The following is a 27,947-nucleotide window of genomic DNA, read 5'->3' as shown; positions in this document are numbered from 1 at the left end:
GAAGTGTTTATAACTAAAAAACAATTAATTGTTGTGTTTAAAAATATATAAAGTTTCATATCGATTTAGATCGAAAGTGTATGATGGGGATTTCAGCAAATATGGCAGCGACATCACACAGATAGTTGTACACTCGCATGCAGCCAACCATCGCAGCTTGTGATATCTATCCGAAAAATTATGACTTCTATGCAACCAGGCTGAAATAATAGTAATGGTGATATTTTCATACCAGCATTTTTAACAACATTAGGATTAGTTTGATAATTCCATTTACTAAGAAATTTTTTAATTTTTAAAGAAAATAAATATTTTTTTTACAGAAATATAAATCTATTGGGAAGACGGGTTCCTGAACTAGCGCTTAGATGGAAACCGTGGGATACTTCTCGGCTTCTTTCTCATTCTAGCTTATAAACCTTAAACATTAGGAAGACATTGATCATTCTCAACTAACATAAAAGAATAAGAGGGTGTTTGATTTTATATTAACTAATTTTATTTTTTCGTTTTATTCAATTTTAGTTTTTAAATTACAAAATATGGAAAATTAAAATATAGTTTCAGTTTCTGTATTTGATATTTAAAGACAAATAAAATTTAATAAATAGACTACATATTAGTGCCTAAAAACTAAATACCTTCAAAATTGTACAAATACTTTATTTTTCAATGACAACGGAACTTCTTTCTGAAAGTAGGACCCAAGCGAAGAAAAAGCATGAGGTGTTTGGTTTAAAAAATGGACTAGTCTATCATCTTTTTACTACTCACTAATTTTATCCGATTTGTGTAATGAGATGAATTGACCCATTAACATCTCGTTTCTTATAGTTAATTATTAATACTAATATAAGAAATAGAATCCTCCTATCAAATTTAAGGAATAAACTTATCATACATCATTTCAATTTAAATGAACTTAAACCAAGGATGGGCTCAAACCAAACACAACCGTAGTGGTAATTCTGTTCATTCTTTCATCGGTATCACCTTCCGGAGCTGATGTAGCAAGACGGAGAAAGTAGCACTCGATACGAGAACACATCGAGCGACTCTGTTTATATCAGAATCGCGCCAACGCGTCGCCGGCAGCGTCGTCTCGTGTGGGTCGCGGTCGCGACCAAGCGACGACGGCGAGGGAGGGAATGTACGCCGCTGTCCCCCACTCTCCTCCCCACTCCCACCGCAGTCCATCGACAGTGGAGGGTTCCCGGAAGCAAAGCGCCAGCGGCAGGTACCCGCAAAAGCCTTTCCCCTACCTTTGCAGCCCCCTTCTCCCTGGCAACCCCAGAAACTGAAAAGACGATGCTCTTCGCTTGGGGTTTTCAATCCGAAACACAAGTGGACCAAAACGCCAAATCCGATAGAATCTATACTGTACTGTCCCCAATCCGCGTTTGCCATCGAAATGTGGTGGGCTTTCAGTTTGTTGTTGCGTCCGTCTCTGTGTCGCCCAGGGGGCAGCCGCGGGCCGCGTGACGGCTGCTCGTGGCCAGGGAATGCTCGGCTGTGAGGCCCTCACCTGGTCATCCTGACCCACTTACGGCGTGCTCTCGGTTTCGCTCCTTAGCACGAATCATCCTGTCCTGTTGTCCTCTCAGGCTATATGTCAATGTCTTGCTAGTCATCTCCTGCAACTTCCCCTTCACTGCAATTTTGCTGACGCATAGCTGTCTTACGATACGACATGGATACCTTGTCTCAATTTCTACTTTCTAGCATCGATTCAACAAGACATTCGATTATTCTTGTCATATACTCCCAGCAGTTCTCCTGTTTTCCCTTACAAAATCTAGCTTGTGCTGTGTTGACACTGAGTTGAGGTATCCTGATCCTCCGGCAATCTCACATTCTTTGGGATCTATGTCGTGCCACACATGTCGATTTCCAGAATAAAGCCAATGAAAATGTGAGAGGCACACAGCAACTTGAGTTATGTTGCTGTTACTATAGATTCATCATGAAATTTAATTGAGCAAGCTATATTGAATCATTGAGCTATTCTAATGGAATCTATTCCTATCTGTCTGGCAAATAATGTTTTACTAATCAATATTTTCTGTCAATCTAGTCAAGTACTGTGATTAAGTTTGGGTGTGCCTTGCTAAGGAAGATGCAAATAAGCTAGTGAAAGGGAATCCAATATTGGTTTACTTGTTCTCATAGTCTCCTTATCTAATCGCATTGAACTACACGGTTTCTAGCTGGAAGGTTGGTAATCCAGGCTGTTCTTCATTGAATTTAGTTGATAGAATTTGATGATGGAAAAACCAGACAATTACATTCGCCCAAAATTTCTAATGTGGTGGGGTTTTCAAAAGGTAGTCATCTCCACAGAATGGGCTGGAACCATTAGGTTTGATGTTAACTTGAAACTTTAGAAAAAGTCGTTGCATAGCTTTGTATTCTTGTTGCGCTTGTCGGTAAGAGCGGGAACGATAGATAGTGATTGGCATTATGAGATGTTTCCTATCATTTTTGAGCTCCACAATACCATTTACATATGAGGTTCCCAGAACTTTCTAGTCAGTAGCTTATATGAGTTTGTGCTTAGGTAGCGCTCCTAGCATTCTAAAATGTAGGCCAATTCAATTTTGTCCTAAGTCAAACTTCTCTAGCTTTGACCAAGTTTATAGAAAAATACATTAACATCTTCAATACCAAATAAATGCATTGCCAGTACATATTCCATGGTGGGTTTAATGAAACCAATTTTATATCGTAGATATTGGTGCATTTTTCATAATCAGGACAAACTAAAATGATCTACATTTTGCAATAGAGGGAGTATCTTGCAGCATTGGTTACGTGCCGACACATGTGATCTAGTACAGTTCTTGTGTGAGCAATGAAATAAGATAACATTATTGGTTGCTTATTGGCATTATTATATCCAATCGACATAGATGTGGGGCTGCAGGGAATCAAACAGTAAACATACATTTCTTGTCTTGGTCTTTGAATCTTGTAGTACAAGTCAGACAGGATGGAATTGACCTACCACCCAGAATAATCTCACTTTTAGTGCCACCAGTACTAAAAAATTAAGTTATGCTTTTCATTTAGTTTTTGAAAAGTGTTTTTCATGTATAACCATGGACGTTTGCTAGTTTGCATTTTGATGTTGTACCTATGATATAAGATATTTAAAAGGGCACCTCACTTTGTGGCTCGCAGTTTGCTTAACTTACCATTTAAAGATGGTATAGCTATACTTACCATTTAAGGACCTCTCTGTTTGACACCAATGTTTTTAAGCATGTCCAATTTTACTTTATGTAAAAAACAAGCAATATACATTTTCAGGAATGAACTAGTATGATGGAATGGATGACACCATCCATACTGCTTGCAGGACCAAGCCTAACAAATGGCAAAATACGACTATTTTATGTTCTGGTGCGATGATTAGTCTATGAAGTGTCAACCAAAAATATTTGAAATGGCACTCTATGCAAATAGCAAGCAAGCCTTTTCATAGATGGGAATGCAGGTTTTCAACATCCATCCTGGCCCTATTATATATCTTCAGCAATGATCTTGAGGATGATTACTCCATTTCGTGCAGATGGCAAATGGCCATAAATTATAAAAGGATGTCATGATTTTTTAAGAATTCCTCTGGTAAATAGACATATATAAATGAATAAGCAACATAAACCTTGTTATGCTTTGGCTCATACTGTATGTATTGATACATCTGTCTGCACTTCAAATACATCTCTTACTGCATTAGATAATGTTGGTAAGGATGGGCAGAACCACTAACAAGGATATCGTGCTCATACGACCAATTAAATCTGCTCTGCATCCAGTGTACCGTATTGCATTTTTCATGCAGCTTACTCAAGATTTCTAGCTTATTTGATTCACCAAGATATAACTGCAGATTTGTCCAGAACTTGAATCACATCAATAGATCAGCACGTTTCATGCCAATGATGTCTTGAGTGCCTTCTCATGTAAATTATCCAAAGCACATAACACTGATTGACATTTTTTCCTATTGTTACAGAGCACGGTTAATTCGTCCCCTTGTTAGAACCTAGAAGAATGAGTCATATATCTGCAGACATCTACACTGTTGCTGACTGTTTCTGGTCATCAGTTAGTTTCCCCCCACCTTCCTAAAATCTATGTCGAGTCATCGAGTAGGAGTTTCATTCAGTGGGAAATTGTTGATAAATGCTTTTGAAGTTCATGAACCTGCATGCTGCACCTTGTATGCTAACAAATCGTGAGTTGCATTACAATGAACAGTCTGTTGAATTCATCACAGACCTTACCTTAGGCTGATGCCCTTGGTGGAATAGTTTGTCTGAAAAAAAGTACCTATATCGTTCAATACAATCTTCCATCTACTACTTTGTCCTGAACCTTTCGCCATCTTCTTGGCAGGTAAGCAGAAGCCTGGCTAGCTGGCCTCTGGTATGTGGTTGGCTCAAGGATTACAGGATTTCAATCAGTAACAATCAAGTATGAGGAAGGTAACCTGGCTGATGTGTTGTTTTATGTTTCCTAGCAGCTTCCAGCTTATATATAAATATATAGAAGCTAGTACTGATGATCAAAAAAAGAAGCTAGTACAACATAGTCACAAAGTAGAATTGCCGACCTAGCTAGCGCTATTTTAGCCACAGCACACCACTTCCAGGTCTAGTTGACATGACACGAACAAAATCCTAAAAGTCCATTAGTCTATCCAGGAGCGGGTTGTAACCGCTTCGCTGTTTCTATACATTGAACATTGATACAATCACTGGCGAAGTTTGAGCAAATTTGAGAGGATGCATTTGTCTTGTAGGTGCATAAGAATTTTGTATAGTGGTGTATATGGTAAAATTTTACTAAATCTATAGATTTTGCATTTTTGGGGTGCATTTGCACCCCCTACCATCAACGTAACTTCGCCTCTGGATACAATAACGGTGGTTCTAGACTCTTGATACAGCTATACAAGGAGTCTCACTGCTTAATTATTAGTTCCTCATTGAGCATAAGTATACATAACACCAAGCTGGGTCCCTGCACATTTGTAACTAGGCGGTACTAGCTGCGGCTCTGTTAATTACTTTCCTCTGGTGCTGTGAGTCATCATCATCATCTCGTTCATGCGTCAATGGAACGTAGCTGACAGTGAAAACTAAGAACAGTTGCCTACAGTTGTCTCCCATATCTGATCGTTCCGCCCAATCCTATGTTGATTCTGGACATATTGACTTGACGCAGGAACAACAACGGGTGTCCAAGCTTGGGTGGTTGGCTTGCCGGTTACAGCAAGTCAATTAGTAACTACAGATGGGAGGAAGGCGACCGACGGTATGGCTGACATGAGACCCTGTCTAACTCATGTTTCTTCCTTCCTTCCCTCATCAGCCGTCCCGTCGATCGGGCAAATAAAGTTGCGCCTAGGGAGGAAGGAACCAGGCGGCAGGCTGCCCGTGCCGACGTGGATCGGGCCAGAGCTAGGTAAGTGCACCTGTGGGCTGTGGTCGGCAGGCGATCGAAGGTGAGTGAGCCGGTGAGCCCCGCCATGCACTGACGGAGTCACTGCCGACTCTCGTCGTCCGATCTCTTTTTACTGTGGACGAATGGGTGCGTGCAGCCTATCTGCCTATGGGAAGCGAGAGGGGGCCCGGGACTGGGTTGAGCACCTTGTGCGCAAAGGCATGGTGGCGTCTGGGGCCGGCTGCAGGCGTGTGCGCACCTGCACGAGCGTGCAGTCGCGGCGCGTGGCTGCAGTTTGGTGTGCCTGGGACGGGGACTCGTGCCGTGTGTCCTGCGCGAGGTGGTTTTGCGGCTGGCTGACGGAATGGTTGATGGAATCCTTGCGTAAGGACGCAACTGAGAGGTAAGCCCCCCTCGTCCCCGTCCCCCGTGGGAAACGGGAGTGCCAAAGCCTTGTGGCACACCAAACTGTAGCTTTTGATCGTGCATGGTGGGGCGCCTACCTGATGCTACGCAAACTTTTGTGTCGCAGCTTCAGTTACCCTGAAGAGCAGGGCAAGCTAGCAAAAGGTGAAAGCGTTTGGTCACGTAGAATCCATACAGGTCATACATATATAGCAGTCGCAACTCGCAACTCGCACGTAGAGCGTAGAGGTTCAAATCTGAGCCTTAGTTCAGAATGCAGCTTCAGTTTGGGAGTTCGTTCGTGCATAGCAGGCCCTATAGCTGGGGTTAGTCGTGTGCAAGGATTCTCCATGTGGACAACACAACACAAGCAAGCAAGCTAATATAAGGTTGGATTTAAAAGTCGCAGAACAATTCATGACGTGCTTGGAAAACGTTGGTAGCGTCTTTTAATGCTTGATCTAAAGGCTAAGTTATCATCCATGGGCTAGGTTTGTTTGTTAGTATTACCCTGTCCAGTGCAAGGGCAGGTAGGAGGTAGAGAGAGACCGAGCAAGTACTAACCTTTCATGGCCCCGGTCTGCCCCCCAGCTCCCTCTTTCCCTTGGGGGCCGCTGTGTGCTCCGTCGCCATCGCGGGGGATAAAAGGAAAAGGCTCCGAGGAAACAGTATAAAAGCGCCCCCGGCACGCACGCACGCACGCAGGCTCACTCCACGCAGCAGTTGCCAGGCGCTTGTCACTCCAGCCAGCGGCAGCCCTTTTCCTTGGCGAGGCTTGGTTTAGTTTAGCCCGCCTGCGGTCTGCCGCCTGCCAAGTGCCACCTGAGACCTGATAGCCGCAACCGTGAGAGGCTGGTAGCCCGTAGCCGGCATCCCTCGCCCTCGACCCATTTGAACAGGGCCTCGAGCTTTGCCTCTGCTGCTGCTCGCTTGATCCGTCTCTTGCCGTAGTATACTACGCGTGCTCGATCGGCGGCGGCGGCTCTACGACCCGCGGCCGGGATGGGTCGGCAGCCGTGCTGCGACAAGCTGGGGGTGAAGCGGGGGCCGTGGACGGCGGAGGAGGACCGCAAGCTCATCAACTTCATCCTCACCAACGGCCATTGCTGCTGGCGCGCGGTGCCCAAGCTCGCCGGCCTGCTGCGCTGCGGCAAGAGCTGCCGCCTGCGCTGGACCAACTACCTCCGCCCGGACCTCAAGCGCGGGCTCCTCACGGACGCCGAGGAGCAGGTCGTCATCGACCTCCACGCCAAGCTCGGCAACAGGTACGTGATCGTCTATGTGCGTCCGTCCACGCGCCATATGCATGCATACATACATTCGTCTAAGCTGCAGAACTCGGACACATATGCACCGTATTATATTAATTATTATTACATGTATGTGACAATCAAGCTAGGTACGTACAATATATCTGTCTAGGTAGTACTTCACTTCATTCCACATAATATATACACGTGGCCCTTGTATTGTTTTTGAGTTTGGTCGCAATTAAACCACTCCAAATAACTTGACAACGAACTGACAGCTTACGTGAGCATAATATAAGCTTAGCAAGTATTACATGCGCATGACAGGATCGTACGTATGGCATACGTACGTAGGTAAAAGGCAGCTTTATTTTTTAACCCCATCACGTACCACATGTAAATTAGATGGATTGTAGTGTTGACCAATGACCAGCATCGTGAGCACACATAAGGCATACGTACAGCTAGCAGATGTTGCCGTCCTACGCACCCAAACAAAGTAAACAATTAAACTAGATCGATTGTCGCGCGTATTGACCAATGACCAGCATCGTACGCATGTCCCGCCTTATCATTGCGAAGAAATAACCGAAGCCCTGGTGGACTCTTGAACGTGCGCGTTAGTTGCCTGTCAACACACGGTAACCAAGAGAACTATATTGTCCACTGATTGGTAAAACCATAATAGGAAAAGAAAATTCCCAAATGTATCTGTCACCAAGTAACCAAATTCAGAGGAGTAGATCCCATATGCATGCACGCACGCACGAGGTATCATTGTCAAAGCGTGAAAACACAACCAGACAAGATCACAAGACTAAAATCGTCTGCCTGCTCTTTGACGACACAAAACATGCATAGTTACAATAAGTAGGCATGAAAAATCAAGCTATGTTTTTCAACTTTGGATGCTTCCTAGCTTCGGATGCAAGCCCGCAATTAGGTGAACCATCTATAACCATCCATCATACTCGCTTTAAGTGTGCTGCGCCTAGCTTGCAGACAAACCTCTGAATCTCTGTTCATAGTGTACGTGAACAAACAAATAGTTTTATCAGCTCCTAGTCTAGAAATTCTATATATATGGTGCTCTAAAAGTTTGCATGATTTTATATCTTGAAAAAGAAGCAGCAGCTCTACTTAGAAGCATGATATGCGGGTGGCCTATTGCCATCATACGAGGAAACATAAGACATCGCATGGCCTTAGCTTCTTATAGAGACTAGGAAGTATGAGTATGTTTCTTTGTGGTCCTTGGTATGGTCATGCATGAAGTATGTAGGTTTCTTACCTTTGGCAACAGGTAATCGATGTCCTCAATCACTATCATATACCAACTGAGATGTAGATAGATCTTGGAAAAGTTGTAGATGCATAAATGGATGGGTGGTGCATGAAGGTAGCACGTTAATGCAATAATGCAGAGAAATCTTCATGTTCAAAATCTAGAATACTGCCCATATAAAGTAGGTTGTTCTAGGCTAGATATTTTTCTTAAAATAACTTGAGTCTTATAACAGTTGGAACATATATGCGCATTAGAATTATGGAAATGGTAGCTCTAGATTTTCAGTTTGTGACGGTGTATACTTCACTTTAAAGATATTATTTTAATTTATTTGTCATAAGTTCCTGGACATAGTTGATACGCTTTGTAAGGGTACACCATTTCAACGATTTCATAGTTTTTCAATAAGTTTTTTAAAATTATGTCAAAAGTCTGTCAAATTAATGTAAATGAAAGAAAAACTTTAGTGGTTCAGCCAATTAACACGGTAATTAGATGATATTTGTCAGATTCCCAACCTGAATTTATTGTTACTAATAGAGGAAAAGCTTCGCATGTCTTTACATTTAATTTGATAGTACAGTTTATTGGACTGGCCTTTCTCACGTTTACACAAAATTCCATTAGGTCTTATTTGGATACTCTAATATTCACTCTGATCCACATGTATTGAGGTGAATTGAGTGTAAGTTAAACTAATTTGCACCTCAATCTATCCCAATACATGTGGATTGAGGTGAATACTATAGTATCCAAACAAATCCTTAATGTCCCGTTTGTTTGGTTGGAATTGAATTTCATTTTAATAATTATAATTTAAACAAAACTAATTAAGTTTATATATTTATATATGAAATATATTTGAATATTATCCTAAATCATATGAGAGAGATAGTTATATACTACATTTATGTTATATCGAAGCAAGTATAAGAGTATGCTATAAGTTGTGCATCGGAAAAATAAATCTATAGAATCAATTTCCATCTCTCACCCCATGAATTTGAGATAGGCTAATATGATAACTTTGGAAAGTGGTGGAATGTCACATTCTAAAAAAATAGCTTATTCCATTAATAAGATTCCAATTCCTTAAAATGAAAGGAAACAAACGGGACCTAAGAGTTATATGCAATTAAGTGATGCTTTTAAATATTAGTTTTTCCAGTGTTTTACTATGAAATTAGTAAATTAATCCAAAAAATGCAGCTCTGTAGCCAGGTCCACATGGCCGGCACATATATATAGGTTGTGAACTTTTCAACTTGTTTCTGGAGGTATGACTCTGCCATAGCCATATAAATTCACCAGTGACCATTATAGATTTAGTATATCACTTTCTTGATGTGTAACCTAGAGCACTGGCCGCTATCTTGATTTGTGTGGCTAAGAAACCCTACACAATGGATTCGGAAATCGCAGAGCATCCCACTTGGTTCCACTTGCCTCGTTGGAAAATGGAAGGAACTAGAATTTTCTTTCTTGTAAATGTCAATCTCTACCAACCACTTTGTTGTTTTGTCACCCTATATATAAAGGCTGCTTCCTCACACAGTCAGATAGCTTAAAGAAACCGGTGAAGTTGAAAGATCGATCATGACCTTTCACATTGCACTTGAAGCCAGAGAACCAGTTTTCTGTCAAGAAAATAAATAAATAAGAAGAATCTGTGTATGGCCCGTCACTGTAGATTCCACAGCAGTGTAATACATGCATACACGTGTCATTGAAATATAACGAATCTGAATTTGTGCTAAGTTCAACTACTCTAAGTTTGACCAAGTCTGCAGAGAAATCATTAACACCTACAACTTTAAAAGTATAAATTATGAAGGTATTTTTTATAATATATCTAAAGATACTCATTTGGTATCATAACTATCAACTTGTTTTGGATATTTGACTTAGAACAACTTAAAAATCTATATTGTAGTACAGAGGTAGGTAACATTAGGTAGAAAATCAAGGGGGTCAGTCTCAACTTTGAATATGGCTGACATGGCTGAGTAATGCTTTGTTGCTTGTGAAAACGATCGGCAAATATATTGGGTATCGCTGTTTTTCTAAAACTGTTTTCAAAAAAGGAAGCGCCAATATCTAGATGATCTTTAATTAGTTTGAACATGCACATACAATTTCGCATGCTCGATCTATTGATTCTCTCATTATTACTCGGGCATGTACTCCCCATGTCTTGGCGACTAGACGATTAGTCATGTTATTAATTTCATACTTACTATTCTTTCCTATATGCATGTTCTCCTGCAGATGGTCGAAGATTGCTGCCAAGCTACCGGGCAGGACTGACAACGAGATCAAGAACCACTGGAACACGCACATTAAGAAGAAGCTGATCAAGATGGGCATCGATCCAGTCACGCACGAACCCCTCGACCGGAAGACAACCAGCAGCGGCCCGGCTACAACCTCTCAGTCAACCAAGTCTGACGAGGCGACCAAGGAGCAGAGCCCGCAGAACGACGACGCCGTGATAAGGGACGTGCCGGCCGATGGTTGCAGCCCGACGGAATCGAGCACGAACACCGTGAGCACCGGCGGAAGCAGCAGCAGTGGTGGCGGCGGCCATGACCAAGACCCGCTGGTGAAGTGGCTTTTGGAAGAGGAGCCTGCCACCGGCGACGAGGCGTGGCTGAACTTCACTGGCAGTGTCGACGTGGACGAGTTCAGCAGCATTGCCGCCGGTCCGGAGTTGTTGCCGTGGGATGGCGCGACCGACTGGCTGCTCGACTACCAAGATTTTGGATTGGGGGACTCGAGCTTGGTCGATGGCTACATGGTCAACAACAACAGCTCAAACGGAGCAAAGTTCTAGCTAGCTAGCCGAAGATGTCATCTCATCTGCTTGTGTTGCTTTGCTGCCAGTGAACGTAGATACGTAAGTAATAAAAGCATTGGTATCGAGGTTGTCAAAGGTGGATGACCACATCGCAGGAAGATCATGAAGAGTCCTTGCACGCACTCCTGTATCTCGAACCAACTAACGGCTGGGATGCAATTGAGAAGGGGAGGAGCACAGGCCAATCAATCTCAAAGAGATAAAACTGGTTCTTGAAGATCTCGAAGAAAGATGTGTTTCTTCACAATCACAAAGAGAGGTTGTAGAAGTTCTTGCTGTTGTATACATGGTTGCGTATATATTGCTAAATTGTACCTTGTTAGGCCATTTTGTTCGCAAATTGCACGAGTCACTAATTAGTCAGCAAAAATGTGTGCATAAAGAAGAGCAGTTGAAATCGCCTCTTTGTACGTTGTGGGTGACGTTCTTTTAGTTACGTTGTGGATGACGTTGATGCATTTATAGGGTATTTGGTTTGAGGAATAAGTTATCTGGTTTGTAGAATGGAATAAGTTATCCATCATCACCTCATTAATCATGGTTAGTACTAACATGAGTAATTGAGTCATTCCACCAAATTTGAGTTTTGGACTTATGATGCATTATCTCATCTTTTATAGAGTGATTTTTCAAACCAAACATATCTAGGCTAGTGTTAATGCAACCTTTAGTGGCGGGCGAGATGGGCACTTTGGGCGGGACTGTAGGAGCTGGGTGAGAGTGAAGCGGGAGGGTAGCCCCGAGCGATGTGGCTATAGGCTGATGTAGCTATAGGCTGAGACTATAGCCTGCTGCAGTTGGTGCACTGGAGCAACAGGGGCGAGAGGGAGGTCGTGCACTAGAACCAGCCAGTACTTTCACCCGTCCAAAAAATATACCATTCTAGTTTTATTCTAAGTCAAACTATCTTACATTTGATTAAACTTATAAAAGATACCTATATTTGCGTTACCGAATAAGTATCATGAGATTCATCATAAAGTATATTGTTTATAATATTCGACCTAATTATTATCATTAATGTTGATAATCTTTTATATAAACTTAGTCACACTTAAAACATTTTTGGTTATGACAAAACTATAGGGTGTAGTATACAAAATAATGTGGCAGTCGGCAGCGTGCATTTAGTTTATACATGTGGGTGCATATATTGTTTAGTTACATACACCTTGGTAGAATATTAGTGATCAAAGATTCCAAGGCACATGTGATTTATTTTTCTGTACAGTTGTTGAGGTTCGTTATTAAGTTCAACGCTGCTGTTGGGTTTGTGATGAGATAATTAAAGTTGCTTGTATACATGGCGCTAGTTGATGAGGACGTGTTTTTTTACTAAAAAATCCTATGATAATCTGAAGGACGGCGGAAAAAAAACAAGAAAGGTGGGTGAACGTACGAAAAGGGAAGAAACTGAATTGGCAAGGAACGAAAAGCGAAAAAGATTTGCTCTGACGACGTGAAATGTAAAAAGCCTCGGAGATGAGATCGATAGACTTTTAGGCCTTGTTCGTTTGTGCCGAATTGGTGGGTCGGAACAATTCACTTCTCTAATTTATATAAACTTTGACTAGCTGAAACGATTCCGGGTACAATCCGACATAAACGAACAAGGCCTTACTGGGTGCGTAAAAAAGAGCCGAAGAGATGGGAGAGAGGAGACCTATGAAGTCATGCATGACAATGAGATGGACCTCTCTCTACGGTCTATAGGCTAGACCATTATATTTGTGTATATACGTACGCAGCCGTGCATAAACTTCACCTCGGTTATTGTAATACCCAAATTTGTAAATCATGTGATAAGAGAATATTTTCTTTATCTATATGTGTGAGTTATATCCATTTACTATCATATGTAAATGAATACCATCGAAAAGGAATAAATAACCAAAGACACCTAAATAAATCTTGCATCATGCTGAGTTCTTACTTGATTGTGCACTTGTGTTTAATAAAATAAACGTGTCATTAATAGCATATCAATGGATCCATAGAATTCAAACTCTAACTTGAAAATAAAACCATGAAAATAGAGGAGAGAAAGGAATATTATTCAATACAAAAAAAATATTATAATAACTTCACCATCTGTGAGTATGACCAAATTGCATGGTTAACACGAATTGGAATTAGCACCTGAGTTAAATTCAAAAATTTGAATTCAAATGAATTAAGGATAAAAGAAAACAGAAAATAAAAAAAAATAGAAATGAAAAAGAAAAGAGAAACCACCTAGTTGGGCCGATTTCCTTCCCCGCCGGCCCAACTCGCGCTTCCACTATGTCTCGCGCTTACCCAACGCGCGCACCGTTCGTTCTCCCCCCTCACTGACGGCTTGGGCCCACTTTCCAGTAGCTCGCGCTCGACACAATCCGCTACCCTGTTCATCGTCTCCATCGAACCGGGCGGGCGCGCACCTGACGCCGCGAATTCCGCGCAGGGACCGAGCCCGTCTCTTGCGCAACGGATACCGAATTCCGCGCACTACTTCGGGGTATAAATTGGCGCGGTGACCTGTGCCTCGGCAATTGCTCACTGGACATCGGAGAGGGCTGCGTAGTTCCGCCGCAAGTGAAGCTCGTCGTCGCTGGGACTCTGTCCTCGGGGTTGGCCTAGGCTGGGTCGCCATCGTCTAGCGTGGCCGTCCGCAACCTCAATTGGAGGGCGGACCTTGGGGAGCGCGACAAATTCCTCACCGGAGGAACAACACCACCGTGGACCGCACCTCGCCGTGGCTGCGCTCATGTGCTCAAACCCCTCGGTAAGAAATCCGTCCCTCGTGTCCATCTTACCTTCCGCATGGTATATCTCGAGTCGATTTAGTGCTTAGCGCGCGGGGAGCACCGATTGGCGACCTCGCCGGAGTTCGGCTGGGCGTGGAGCAGGGGGCGGCGCCGCCGTGCGTGTGGGCGCTGTTGGGGCGTCGGTTGTGCGCCGTTGGATGACCAGCAACGGCTGTGATTAGATCATGTGCATACCGATTCGCGTAATAGGCTCGGCGCCGTTCGATCCGCATCTGGCGGCCGGAATGCGGTCGTGGGAGTGTTACTGCGTATGATAGATCTGAGCCGTGGATCTCTGATCCCTCGGCCCGGATTAGATCGGTGATTCGTTAAACCCTGACCGTAGGATCGAGATCGCACGTATTAAACTGATCGCAGTACATTAAAATCTGGGCCAACGGTTTTTGATCCAACGATTGATAGAGCATACCGGTTCGGACTTAAGTGGATCTAATCGTGGCCCTCAGAATGGCATCCAACGGCTCAAATCACAGGATACCCTTTCGGATGTGCGATTATGCAAAAGAGACCCTAGGCTTCTGAGAAAATAACCCACAGTCCTGTCTGCGGGACTCTGTGCCTTAGGATCTTTTGCGCCGAACCCCCTGCACTCTCTAACAATAGTGCGCCCAGTCCAGTACTGGCTTAAATCGATTAAATGATTTAGAAATCGAATTTGTAATATGAAAAATAAACCCTAGAACTTGTAAAACCCATAGAAATTCCATTTTTAGTCCAAATTAATCCATTCCAGTTTCTAAAATTTTGTAATATTATTCTCTAACACTTAGAGTCACTGTTTTGACATGAATTCTGTTAGAAAATTTATTTATCATTTAACCCTATTTCAAGCACATTAAATCTTAGAAAATTCATAACTTGAAACCTATAACTCCAAATTTAATGATTCCAGTTCCTAGGTCCTTATTTTAATGTGTAGATTTTTTGTGTATTTTATTCACATGTTTGGTGCAATGTTAATTTTGCCTATACTATATTTGTTTGTATTGCTACGACTAGCAGTGAGGTCACGAGTCATCTGAAGATCATCCTGGTACCTGGAATCTCAAGTCTCAGGCAAGTTGTGCCCTTGATCACTTCTTTTACCTACTCATGTTCGGATTAATCATAATGATCTGCATAGGTTAATTTTGATGGGACCCAATAGGTCACCCTAGTTTGTTCATCCTGAATACCTTGTTTACCCCCGGATCACTTGGGTAGTTCTGCTACTGCTTTATATGGTTTTGGGTTAATATTTCATTACATCTATGTTCCAATTATGTTGTTATTCTATTTATGTTCATGACAAGATCATTAAATGTTAATTGGAACATAGAGCTTAACTTGAGAACCACGTGCCACCACAAGGGTTTAATGGGACGCCCTTGGCTGACTAATTAGGAAAGCTAGTGGAGGACTACCTTACCCGAAAGGGGCAAGGGCAGTAGGGGAGTGGTCAGTGTAGGGAGGCCCTCGGGAGGATTTTGCTGCGATGGCGGTCCTGCAAGGGATTCCTGCATTGGAGCTTCCTATAAACTGTAGCGGGTTTTCTGAAGCTAGTGGAACTTTGTAAAGGCCTCGTAGTGTTACCCTGCCTCGCCTCCTCGGTAGAGGTGTATGGGAAGTCGCGATCCCTTGGCAGATGGGTAACATGACTTGTGGGTAAAGGGTACCACCTCTGCAGAGTGTAAAACTGGTATACTAGCCGAGCTCACGGTCATGAGCAGCTCAGGACTCTCTGATGATTAAATTATGGAACTTAAATTCAATTTGTCATATGCATTGCATCGCAGGTGATGTTGTTGTTACTTTTGTTCTACTACTTAATTGGGTTGGTATTTACTTATACTTAGTAATTGCTAATAAAATTTTGACCAACTTTAAAAGCAATGCTCAGCTCTAACCATCCTCTTTGGTAAGCCTTACACTTCACATGAGCTCCCACCTTTGGCGAGTTCATGCACATTATTCCCCACAACTTGTTGAGCGATGAACGTATGTGAGCTCACTCTTGCTGTCTCACACCCCCCCACAGATCAAGAACAGGTACCACAGGATGAGGCGCTTGGAGGATGCTGTGATGTGTTCGTGAGAGATCTAGGCCGTCGTCTCCCAGTCAACTTTGGGTTGCTGGATCGTTTCCTCATATGATGTAATTATTTAATTATTTTTGTACAGAACTCCTGTTATATAGTAAAGATGTGACATTCGATCCTGTGCCACTATGCATCATATGTGTGAGACTTGGTCCCAGCACACCTGGTGTTTATGTTCGCGCCCGGGTTTTGGACCCCCGAAATCCGGGTGTGACAGTTATGGATTAATCAAAGTTGCAGCAGGTTGCACAATACGTACTAATGAAGGTATTTGCAGTGGCAGACTCCAAGTGACCAAACCCCAGAACATTGCTGATGTGATCTCATGAGCATGCCAGTACACGTTAGCAGCATTTGTCAATGAGTGGCTAGATACTCATTCGTAGTAGTATTTCAGTTGACGGAAACAGTGATGACCAGATACACATCAACTGACGCAGGTTTTATTGTTAGCTTGCTCCACTGTTTCACCTGTCAGCCATGATGCTAAGCAGCCACCAAATGAATCTCGCTCGAGTTAAACACGCACCCCATCGGATTGATGCCTTTTCAAGGAACAGATGAATGGAACAAAAATATATTTATATAGCTTATACCTCAAATTAATGCCATCCACGCGTGTGGCGCCAATACGTGTATATGCAGCAAATCGACGTGTTGGCCGAAACTGATCGAGTGAGTGATGACCTACTGACCTGTCTAACAGAAGTTTTGTGGGAAGCCTTTGCATGGAAGAAAAATGCGTGCATGCATGCATGCTGCGTCACAACAGTAAACCCAAAAAAAATCTTGTACATGGCCACGCTATGATCAATTTTAAAAAAATTACTCTACACTGCAATAGTACTAACAACTAACTCTAACTACTAGAGTAAAAAGCTTCCGCGTGTACGTCTCTTTTTTCCCTCTGAATTAAAAAATCACCTGCTAATAATCAGTGGAATATATAGATAAAATTAAACCTCACGAACATATATATATTTTGACGTCGACGCGCTAGTGGTAAAATTGCATTTTCCTTACATACTGTCCTTAGATACAAGAGGAATATAGCAAGCATCTTGACCTATATGCACCCAATAATTGTACACCTCTAGTCAATTTTCTAACCAAACGCCACTTTCATCTGCTGAACATTCAGCGGGCGTATGCTAGGCTTTGGGGCATTAACAATTTGGCTTCCGTGACAGAGATAACAAAGCTAGGCTGCATCATTCTTCGACCCCATCATCAAAGGACAAACAATGAAACAACATCAGTCTCTAGTGTACCAACTTCGCAAGCGACACTCCTTTTGACCTCTCTTAGAATAAGTTGCCGTAATCAGACACGACATGACAATGTGTAACAGTACTAATATATTCGACCTGCATACTTGCCTGTGTTTCTTTTTGCAAAGCCAACATAGCCATAGGTATGCGTACTCAAACAAAGCGTGTAGCGACTATTTGGAATTTAAGAGTTTCACATAGAAATGGTTTAATATATTAACAGTTCCAATGTCAAAATCATAGCAATTTTACAGTCTTGTACTATCTCCAACCATATCATCTATATTCCTCATCTATATATCTCATTTACAGTCTCCTCTAAAAACATTCCCTCATGTCTTATTTCTCCCCAGCGTCCTTCATATTCCGTCCTCTTTACGTTAAATAATATTAAAAACATATTTTGTTCTAGATTTATGTATGTATGTATTTATCATGCACTCAAATATCTTATAAATAGTTTAGTTTTGCTATAAAATAAGTAGATAGAAGAGAGAATCTATATAGAGAGAGGATAGAGAAACATCATCTATATCTAGAAGACACTGCTAGAGCGTATAGAGGAGAAGAATTTTCTCCAGATATAGGACAAGGGGCCCTTTAGAGAAACCGCTAGAGACAATCTTAGTGTATACTTTTCCGTCCTAAAAATGGTATACTTCTCACTCCGATGATAGGTCAAACAATCTTCATTTTGACCATTTTCTATTAAAAATGTATAAATATTAATGATATTAAATAAGAGTTATTGAATTCCTCAAAATAACCTTTCACATATTCCTATATATAACCATACCTGTTGATAGTATTTTTGTTATAAACTACAGACCAGTTTTTTAGGACGGATGGAACATATATTTTGTGTTTAAATTCTAAAACGTAGCTTGTTCGAAAGAGGTCCTACACTCCTGTCCTACCGGAAAAGCTCCAGAAGTTTCACAGCCCGGCCCCGATTCTGTCGCCCGACCTGCGCAACGCACGTCGCTACGCCTAGGCACTAGCGTAAGAACTCGCCAAGAAATCCAGCACAAGGGAGGAGACTGGAGAGAGCACTTGGCTTGAAAGCAGACAGCAAGAGTGCAGCAACTGGTGGCCCATGAGCAGCAGCTTGTAACATCCACGAGTGACCGGACCGACTGGACACGAGCGAAAGCAGCTGGATCACAAACAATTCCGTGGAGGCTTGTAGCTAGGGCGAGCAATTCAAGCAGTGGCCGTGGACGAAGTGCAAGTGACCTCAGGGCAGGGCCCAGCCTAGCCTATCTATCGATATCATTAGAGGGAAGAGGGGGAGGAGGTCAGTAGCTTGTGAGGGATGGAACGGTCACCTGCAACTTGACATCTTCCGGAGGCCATGCACCGGGCGCGTCACCGTCAGATTTGGTGAAACCAAGAGAGAGGGGGAAAGCTGATAAGGTGCGTTGGTTGGGCGATCCCAATCAGCGCTTTTGTTTTATGGCCTCACTGATGCGCGCCCAAAGATTTCTCGGATGGTCACCAGGGCTCATGACTGGTGGAAGCACTGCTGATTTGTTTCTGGGACAGAAAAAAGAAAGAATTAAGGCACTGAATATTTGGTCAGCAAAGCGAAAAAAACAATGACAGCATGCGTGATGCGTGGCGGTCATGCTCATGAGGGGATTGATATTCACTCTGAGTGGTCGCTGTCCGCCTGGCCCTAGAGGTAATGCTCGCGTTCTTTTTGCTGGGGGAAGGTGGCCAAAGTGACAGCTGCAGTTTCATGACAGTATGGCACCGCGAAAGGATGGAAGCACCAGCGATTAGTAGATTGGCGTGGAAATGGAACTGGAACTGCACAACTGATGTAATGCAAACGCAGGATGATGAAACGAAACCCTGCTCCAGTGTCGACAAGTGTGTTCCATACTGAACAACCGAGCACGAATTGTTCAGTACGGAAAAGAAGGGGTACAATACGCAAGCAGAAAGGGGAGCATTTGACAAACTACGACACCGAACTTGGTCTCTCTATTATATAATCTATACGTATATAATCCAGTGTCTTCTGATTAACACAGCCGCACTAGGGACTGTGATGACTGACAGCTCAAAAAATATCGGCGTAAATAACCGCCTTACCTCTTCGTCGTCGTGAGCCTATGATGGCATGTGCTGATATTGAAACCAGGCGTCCGGGTCTGCTCTGATCCTACGTTTAAACTTAGAACCCAGATCAAGCTCTAGAGGGTCACGGCTGCACTATAACAAAAGAATACTAACACATCCAGTTCAAATCCTTCACTAAAAGTTCCAGCAGCTCACCTTGCTGGAGAATAGTTCAACAAGGTGATTACAATTGGCTTCTCTCATGAAATTGCTGATTGCACATAATTACATAAATGACATGATAAAGCACCAGTTGGCGTGAGATAAAAAATAATTGTGTGACGCTGCTGTCTCAATAAAACAAGCAGGAGTGGAGTACAGTGGATGCAAGTATAGAAGTAGCATGATTAAACATTACTTGCACAATGGGATCACAAGCGCAACTATTGTGATTTTAGATTATATGTCGTTGAGGGTCCAAGGTTTATTTCCGGTCAGATTCAGCCTTTAATCAAAAGCAACATTTAGGGCTTGTCTGAATTGGCAGGGATCTGACCCAATCTTTTCATCCCATAAAACAGGGATCAGCTCTAGTCCCTCTATCTAAACAAGCCCTAAGAAGCAGAACCAGGCATGTTATGTGCAACTTAGAATGCATCTCGGCTCTGCAAACTTACTCAGAAACATGCTCAAATGCTAGCCCACCCCCCACCCCCAAAAAAAAGTCCTTTTGGTTTCATGTATGTTCATCTCAACATCAGCTGAAAGAAAATGTACCAAGTTTTGTATATAGCTAACAATTCACAATACTTTAATCACAATTTGTATAGGGCTAACAATTCACAATGCTTTAATCACACAAGTTTTGGTAGGTCACTGAAAATGTACCAAGGTGCTCCTGAAGATCATGTTAAACAATCAACCAATGGATAGGGTGTCCATAATTCTAAATGTTACCTATATTGCCTTGGTCTTCTCCAGGGCTGGCTTAACTTCAATCTGCTCCACCCATTTACATAGTATGGTATTTACTTCATCTGGAACTTCATCATGTGGAGCATGACCTGTTATAATATCATGAGCCACATAATTCTTTATAAGGAAAAAAGTAAAAAAAAAAATTAAGATTGGTTGGCGTCCAGAGAAAAGAGGAGCAGCGCACCTGCATTTAACTCTCTGATTTGAACCTTGCTGCAATGTTCTCGGAGCATGGTGACAAATGCCTCAGATTTTGTAAGGGGGTCTTTCATACCCTTTGTTCAAATAAAGCAAATAAACAAGATTACACTCCCACACATCAGCAAGCACCAGATTTGGCAAGTGTAGTAGATATGCGAGTGTATGACTTTTTATTTGATGAGTGAGGCTTGTTGATGGTATTACGTACATACCTGGATAACTAATATCTTCCCTCCAAAAGAATCAAATAAGAAGTTAAGAGGAATTGAAAGATTGAAGTTGAATACACTCTCAAGGACTTTTGCAGCACCAGGATCATATGACTGAATTTATTTGTCAAGGAAACCTTCTGCAGACTATGTTGCAGTTAAAAGTATGCCAAATATACTGGATAATACAAGGATACAGCTCTTACAATCTGGTCCAGAAGTGGCTTGTCCACCCGTTCAGTTCTCTAAACAAGTAATAAGTGTTATATATGGATGGAAGGAACTATTGAATCGAAAGAAAAATACAAAAATGGCTTCCTAATATACATACTGTAGGATAATATTCTTTAAGAATGCCTTCTGCCCTTGACCTCAAGAAGAGCAAAAGGAGCTGTGCCTGCAACCTGGAAATCCATGATGTTCGTCTTTCCTGCAGATATTTGGATTTACTAGCGCTTAATTTAATTTGCAGCAACAATATATTTTGGAGACAATAGTTCAATGCTGGAGATTTTGCGTTTTCTACTATTTCCAATGCCCATTCCTGAGAAGTGTTCTTTTAATGAAAGCACAATATTAATGTATCTTGACTATGAAAATATAAGCCTCACCTAGATATCACACTTCAGTGTTACAAATGATCTTGCAATTCCCATATCAAGCAAAATATTCAGAGTAAGGATTTCCACGGAGCTATGTAAGGTTGATGCACTCCATAGAAGCACATCAACAGGGGTAATTAATATTACTAACCAACAATTCAATTTGTAGGGCACAAATTTTCAATATGATTTGTAGCCAACAGGAACATGGAAATGTACGGAACAGCCACATGCATAAAACTATTAGTTCTGCAAATTGATATAAGAACAGTTTCAACAGCAATGTAAGGTTGATGTGCATCAACACAGATGCTACCTCCGTCCCAAAAAAATTGACGTTTCAGTTTTGTCCTAAGTCAAGTTTGATCAAGTTTATAACTTTATATAAAAAATATTAATATTTATTTCAGAAATAAATAACATTAGATTCATTATGGGACATATTTTCATAGCGTGCCTATTTGATGTTTACCAATTTTCTTCATAAACTTGATCAAACTCAATATAGTTTGACTTAGGATAAAACTAAAACACCAAGTTTTTTGAGATGAAGTAATCAATCTCATTTGTAGTCAACAGAACCAAGAAAATGTATGAGACAGACACATGCATAAACCTATTACTCAGGAAATTACTATGATAAACCATTGATTTTTAGTTTTGTAATAAAACCGTGGTATGCCTAGCTTTCAGTAAAAGGTTTAAATAAGAAAGCATAATTAAAAATAGGATACAGAAGATTGGTTGCTTACTTCACTCAGTGGGATGAAGGAGTAATTTGGAACAACTGAACCAGCTGAGTTTAAAAGAACCAGAGACTTTGCAAGAGAAGGCCATAAACCAGCAGCAATAGCACAGAGATAACCTGAGAACATTTGCGGAAGAGAATTACTTCATCAAGATTGTGTATAACTTCATTAATGTGGCGATGTGCAAAAAATGTAAGTTCCATCATCTGTATAGAAATTTTAAAATATAATTCATGTACCTCCAATAGAGTTGCCAAGAAGATGAACAGGCTCCCTCACAATTTCAACAATAAAATCCCTCAGTAGTTCAGACCAGAAAAGTTCTGAATAGTTGACATTTGGTTTCTCTGATTTCCCAAAGCCAACAAGAGTAATTGCCCAAACTCGGTGGCCCGTAGCAGCAATCTTGTCTATATTGTCACGAAAATGCTCCAGGAAAGCTCCAAAACCATGCACAAGAAGAACAGGTGGACCTTCGTTGCCAAGAAAGGTGTACTGCAGCAGGGGGTTGAAATGAGAAATTTGTGGTAAGCAGCATAAATAAACTTGCCTACATATATAGACAAATGTCCACAAGTATACAGTAATGAATGGTTGAAACAATGAAATAAGGAATTTGCACTAACTGGCACAAATAATGCTGTGATTATAGATAAGTTTAAATGCTAAGTTCAGAAAGTAAGAAGAAAACCTGTACAAGATAACCCTTCCATCTCCAAATTCTTATAGAATATTTCCCCTCGATGCATACTTGGGATTTTGATGCCAAGAGCCAATACCACTATCATGTAAACATATAGATTGTTAGAGGCAAAAGAAAGTGATGCTTGGTTTGCATAACAAATGAGCCCACTAGAGGAAGAAAAGGTATGATATTGAGAACAAGATAGAAAAGTAATAAAATAAAATACCTCCATTGAACATATAGCATCTACTGCTGATGTTACTGTAGGTGTTGAGTACCCAAATGGTGATAGAAAACCTGCATTGCGATCTTTTTCATATTGGATAGTCTCAGTGTAAGCTTTCCTCCTAGATATGACTCCAAGTTGAATTGCAGGACCAAACAAGATGTAGAATGAAGCACCATATCTGGTTTCAGCTAAACGCACTTTATCATGCAACCTGGATAGAGTTAAATCGGGTTAAATATGAAGACTCGCTAAGAATTAATAGATATGACAAGTGAATTCATATAATACATTAATAACGACTCTGTTACATGAATAAAATGAAAGACCAAGTCCCTAGCGAGAATTTAATTGAAGGACAAAATTAGTTGGTAACACATACTCTTGCCAACTAGCATTTCCTGTGCCTTCAAGATATTTTAGGTAAGCAGCCAAAGCATCCAAAGTAATTTCTGTTCCACCACTAACTTCCAGTGAGTTCTCTGATGCAAACTTCGAGTTTATAATCCTCTTTCCTGATGCAACAGAATCCATGGTGGCAGCATCATCTATGTTTTCTTCATTGATGGTGCTTAATGTAGCATTACTTTTGATCTTCCTTTGACTGATTGTCCTTTTAAGGATAGATCTTGCGGGCATTCTCTTGAGAGGAGCCCAATTGTCCTCTGGTGTTATTTCTTTCAGGAAACATTTTAATTCTTCCAGAGTGGGTAGAGAACCTGAATAAGAAATTGTTAAGCTAAATGGGAACATAAAAATGCCCAAACAAATGGGTAAAATAACAGAGTGAAATACATCAGCATCTTTGAGCTTGTCCAGAGATGCATGTAAGTCCTGGAACTATTAATTTGCAGTTTCACATCCCTGAACTTGCTAACATCCAAGGTTCAAACCCAGCTTATTTGACATCCCTTCGCATTATCTTCTTCCTTGTGGCCTCTCTACAGTTCACGGCTTGTTAGCGACTTAGCGTCCACGTTAATATAAAATGCCTTGGTAACATCCAGCAACAAAAGATTTACCACGGGTTCCCGACATCTGGAGAATCACTTGCATGTCTGTTTGAGTTTCTGCGGGTGGAGCTTTTCCAAAAGCAGGTTTCTTAGAAAAGCTCATCCAGACCTGCTTCTGGGCTTATCTGATTTTATAGTAGTATAAAGTCAGTTTTGCAGGCTTGTGGCTTCTCAAGAAACTTCTCAGAAGCAGGCTACTTGTTTCAGCTTCTGGCTTCTGAGAAGCCAAAGCTACAAAAGCTCAAACAAACTGGGGCATAGGAAGCTCATAGACATGGAACTGAAAATTAATAGTTCGGGGACCAAGATGACAGCCTAGAACAAGTTTGGTGACCACTGGTACATTTGACTGAATAACATACAATCCAGAAAGAATAGAATTAAAATGCACCTGTGTCTAACTCCAAATTTAGAGCAGGCAAGGTCGCCGCAGCAAGAGGTGTGGCCAATGGTAATTTTTTCTTTAAAAAATCGTCATGTGATGTCGGTACTGCTCCCAGATTCTAGTATAATGAATACTTCAGCTATCAGCATGTCATACATATTTAAGTTACTAAGGATAAAAAGAGAGGTCGTAATTAAATTACCTTATAGTCATACAATGGGGCACTCCAAGCCACTATCTTGGGAGGGCTTCCCCATGAGAATGACCCATTAGATAAAGATGATTCAACATTGGCAAGAACATCACGCACTCTATATTCAACTTCTTCTTCTGTAAAAACGAGACCTGCTTGTACCTGTTACGCTCCACCAGTGCATGCAACATTGCAAGCAGAAGATACTTATGTTAGATAGTCAGATGTGAACTTACATGTAAACTCTTAAGCTCAATGATCAATATAAACCTTGCATAGTGACCTCATTCACAAGCTTCAGCACAACATCTTCAGCGTTTCCCAGGCCTATGAGCAAATCAGAATCTTGAGATTTCAACGTCATCTTAAGATCTTTCAGAGCAAATAGCAGCAGTTCCAGCATTTTATCTGAATAGCCTGCAAGTGAGGGGGAATTATATAGATGCTTAGTGTCAGTGATGCTACTAGTTTTAACAGTGTGGAAGTATGGCTGGTGACCAACAATTCATTGACAATTAACAACCCCCATCCTAATTCTGCCAACAGCGAAAGGGCCTCTAGCTGAGTTGGTTAGGTGGTCTGAGTAGCACTCCTCAGGTCTGGGTTCGACTCCCTGTGGGAGCAAATTTCAGGTTGTGGTTAAAAAAAAAACTCCTCGTCTGTCCCACGCCAAAGCACAGGTCTAAAGCTCAGTCCCGGTCGTGGTCGTTCTCACATGGTCTTCGATGCCGCTGTGTACGGGTGGGGCAGGGGTTCGGGGGTTTTCTCGACCTGTGTGAGAAGGTCTTCTTCTTAATACAATGCCCGGGGGCTGTCTTACCCCTCGCAGGTCGAGTTTTTAATTCTGCCAACAGAACTATAGGGGAAAAAATAGCAAACGGGTGAGTTTAAGATGTCCTATAAAAGATGGACATATTTGCTGTGCAGTCTGTAGTATGCTGCAACTTAGACAATTGCACTATCCACCATCAAAACGAAAGCCAACAGCACAATGACAAAAAATGTGCAAATCACTGTCCACTGTCCTATAAGTCACTGTTACGATCCCACTGTAGCAGGAAATCTAGAACAATAGGCTGATGTTGCATGCAGCCTTAACTTGTGATCTTAGCACTTCTGGCCCGGGATTTTGGTGACAGTACTTCTCCCAAGAGGCAGCAATCAGCAAGCACAATGCGGTCCACGGCAGAAATGGTTTCAACATCTAATAGCTTGTGATGAAAAGCAAGCAGCACATGCACATGTTTAATGCCCACTAAAGTTCACGGTATCAGCAAGTAGCGAGTTCCACAGTGATGGCAGACAGTCTCGATTAATACTTTGAGTTAACAGTGGATACTATACATGCTCAGTGTTCAACTTCAGCTTTGGTACCACGTTGGATGCACGAGAGACGGTACAAAGCCCCATCACAGCGCGCGCAGTATTCCCAAATTCCATACCCCCAACACTCAACCGGATCGGGCGTCTAGCACCAACACAACCAACATTACCGGCGAGGATGCGTCGGTCGAAGACGTAAAGCGGCACGACGGGGCGCCGCGGCTCCGAGACGGCGGCGGCGAGGCCCGGGTGGTCGTCGATGCGGAGATCATGCTTAAACCACACCACCGCGGCAGCGCCCCCGTCCCTCACGGGGGTGGGGGCATTGGAGGCGACGATCCGGACTCGGCATCGGTTCCGCAGGACCCGACGGTGGTGGGGCGGGGCAGGGAGAAGCGGCCCGAACCGTAGCGCAAGCAGAGCCATGGGAGGGGCTGCGCGGAGGCGTCAGCTGTAGCAGCGGCAGCCATAGGCGGGGAAGAGCGGGGATAAGAAGGGCGGGGCTAGGGCGCGCCCATGGCGAAATTGTGGCGGAGGGCGGCTGCTCGGAATCGTGCGTGAATTTTCTGTGGCGGAGGACGGCGAACGCTGCGGCCAGTACAGTACAGCAGTGCTGCAGTGGGGCGCCGCAGCCGCAAGTCCGCACCTGCAGGTTCGCAGCAGAGGCCAGGGAAACGCGCAACAGAGCAGCTATACATGTGCAAACGGCCTGCCGGTCCGGCCCGGCACAGACCCAACCTATGCTCTGCTCATACCGGGCTACAAGAGAAGATTTTCTGCAGTTTTGTCCAGTAGACTGGGGTAGATTGTGCTTGAACTGGGCTATGGTCCCCGGGTCCGCAACAGATTGTAAGTCGATCACGAGACCGCTGAAGCTAAATAAACGGTAGACACGAAGATTTGTGCATTGTCTATAAATTTATTGTCGAAAAATCCTCGGCAAACCCATTCTCATAGCGAAGTTCTATTCGGAGATTGAACTGAATCATGTTTGCCACATGGGATATCATAAACAGAGTTCAATTGAAGTTAGTATTGCAATAGCTTCCTCCGTGGTCCGGGCACAGCAGGATCCCCGGTGCTTGCCAACATCTCTCCCCTGAAGCCTGAACGCTATATGCAACTTATAAAGTACTCACGACCGACAAGTCACGGTAATTTTCACGTCAAAAATAAATATTATTCCTGTAATGCTCGGAATCCCGACTGATAGCACAGGGTTTGTGTCTCATGGAAACCATGTGCAAGTTTCTTTCTCATAATAAGATAAAGACTTCAGCAAATCAACAGCAGCTGGAGTCTTGCCCCTAAGTTCTCTCCATGCATTGACTGGATGTTTGTCATTGTGTTATCTCCGAGGATGTTTATCCTTCTACGACTTCTTAACGTCAAAACCACACTTGTGTCAGCACCTCCACGGCACATGCGGCAGACTCTCTACTTCCGAGGCACCAGACGGTCCGACTGAACACTGAAGGCAACAAGCAAGCAACGGAGTCCGCCACGCTTCAGACGGTCCAAAAATCACAAAAATAATGTTTGAACAGATCCTAATGTTTCAACTACCAAGGCACCAAGCTATTAAGGGTGCTGTTCGAACCAGAATTGAGCCGGCGGACTGTCCGGCCCTGAGGCCGGACGGTCCGCGCCTGTGGGCCGGACGGTCCGCGCGTGCGCAGAACAGATTAGGGTTCCGAGTTTTGTGCTACGGTGGTTAGCTATATTCGCGGGATTAGCTCGGAATCAGTTGTGTAAAGGGTCCAGCCCCCTTCCTCTATAAATAGAGAGGTCTACGGCCGATTTGTAATCATCAACAATCAAATCAATACAACTTTTATTCGCATTTTATCCTAGGAGTAGTTCTAGTCTAGTTTAGGTTTAGCCTCCCAATCCCCAAATTCTCCGCCTC

The 27,947-nt window shown here is 42.6% G+C and overlaps 2 protein-coding genes across 12 annotated transcripts; one reads left to right on the top strand and one right to left on the bottom strand.

Annotated features, from left to right (window-relative positions):
- Window positions 1-815: 815 nt before the first annotated feature.
- On the top strand, window positions 816-11,755 carry LOC100101510 (uncharacterized). 4 transcript variants are annotated; one of them, XM_008652536.4, is made up of 6 exons: window positions 816-1,237; window positions 3,359-3,496; window positions 4,402-4,490; window positions 5,233-5,322; window positions 6,808-7,121; window positions 10,663-11,755. In XM_008652536.4, exons 4-6 carry the CDS (start codon window positions 5,302-5,304, stop codon window positions 11,225-11,227), a joined length of 900 nt encoding a protein of 299 aa, XP_008650758.1. In that variant the 5' UTR covers window positions 816-1,237; window positions 3,359-3,496; window positions 4,402-4,490; window positions 5,233-5,301; the 3' UTR covers window positions 11,228-11,755. The 4 variants fall into 4 exon arrangements, with proteins under 4 accessions (XP_008650758.1, XP_035816221.1, NP_001307849.1 ...); NM_001320920.1 differs by lacking the exon at window positions 3,359-3,496 and having other exon boundaries at window positions 1,069-1,237; window positions 10,663-11,649; XM_023300448.2 differs by lacking the exons at window positions 816-1,237; window positions 3,359-3,496 and adding an exon at window positions 3,549-4,110.
- Window positions 7,780-26,728, bottom strand: LOC100191423 (uncharacterized). Of its 8 annotated transcripts, XR_004851179.1 has the most exons (17): window positions 26,209-26,728; window positions 24,999-25,132; window positions 24,725-24,877; window positions 24,529-24,640; window positions 23,507-23,843; window positions 23,125-23,338; window positions 22,905-22,994; window positions 22,453-22,708; window positions 22,217-22,329; window positions 21,194-21,292; window positions 21,060-21,107; window positions 20,866-20,976; window positions 20,637-20,727; window positions 20,432-20,538; window positions 19,508-19,577; window positions 19,060-19,138; window positions 16,428-18,943 (listed from the first exon to the last, which is right to left on the bottom strand). XR_004851179.1 is itself a non-coding variant. In XM_035960348.1 (15 exons), exons 1-14 carry the CDS (start codon window positions 26,462-26,464, stop codon window positions 20,432-20,434), a joined length of 2,121 nt encoding a protein of 706 aa, XP_035816241.1. In that variant the 5' UTR covers window positions 26,465-26,728; the 3' UTR covers window positions 7,780-8,124. The 8 variants fall into 8 exon arrangements, 6 of the variants coding, with proteins under 6 accessions (XP_035816241.1, XP_035816240.1, XP_020395867.1 ...); XR_004851178.1 differs by lacking the exon at window positions 19,060-19,138; XM_035960348.1 differs by lacking the exons at window positions 16,428-18,943; window positions 19,060-19,138; window positions 19,508-19,577 and adding an exon at window positions 7,780-8,124.
- Between the last annotated feature and the right edge of the window lie 1,219 nt (window positions 26,729-27,947).

The sequence above is a fragment of the Zea mays genome, chromosome 7 (assembly GCF_902167145.1).
Source record: "Zea mays cultivar B73 chromosome 7, Zm-B73-REFERENCE-NAM-5.0, whole genome shotgun sequence".
NCBI classification, from domain to species: Eukaryota; Viridiplantae; Streptophyta; class Magnoliopsida; order Poales; family Poaceae; genus Zea; species Zea mays.
This window is presented reverse-complemented; position numbering and strand designations above follow the sequence as displayed.

Excerpts from the sequence above, each read along its gene's own strand:
- LOC100101510 (XM_008652536.4), top strand. The coding sequence starts at position 5,302 with ATGGGAGGAAGGCGACCGACG. Across the intron at positions 5,323-6,807 it reads TGGGAGGAAGGCGACCGACG|TATACTACGCGTGCTCGATC; the intron begins GTATGGCTGACA and ends CTCTTGCCGTAG. Across the intron at positions 7,122-10,662 it reads CACGCCAAGCTCGGCAACAG|ATGGTCGAAGATTGCTGCCA; the intron begins GTACGTGATCGT and ends GTTCTCCTGCAG.
- LOC100191423 (XM_035960348.1), bottom strand. The coding sequence starts at position 26,464 with ATGGCTCTGCTTGCGCTACGGTTCGGGCCGCTTCTCCCTGCCCCGCCC. Across the intron at positions 25,133-26,208 it reads CGACCGACGCATCCTCGCCG|GCTATTCAGATAAAATGCTG; the intron begins GTAATGTTGGTT and ends CCTCACTTGCAG. Across the intron at positions 23,844-24,528 it reads AAATTTGGAGTTAGACACAG|GTTCTCTACCCACTCTGGAA; the intron begins GTGCATTTTAAT and ends TTTCTTATTCAG.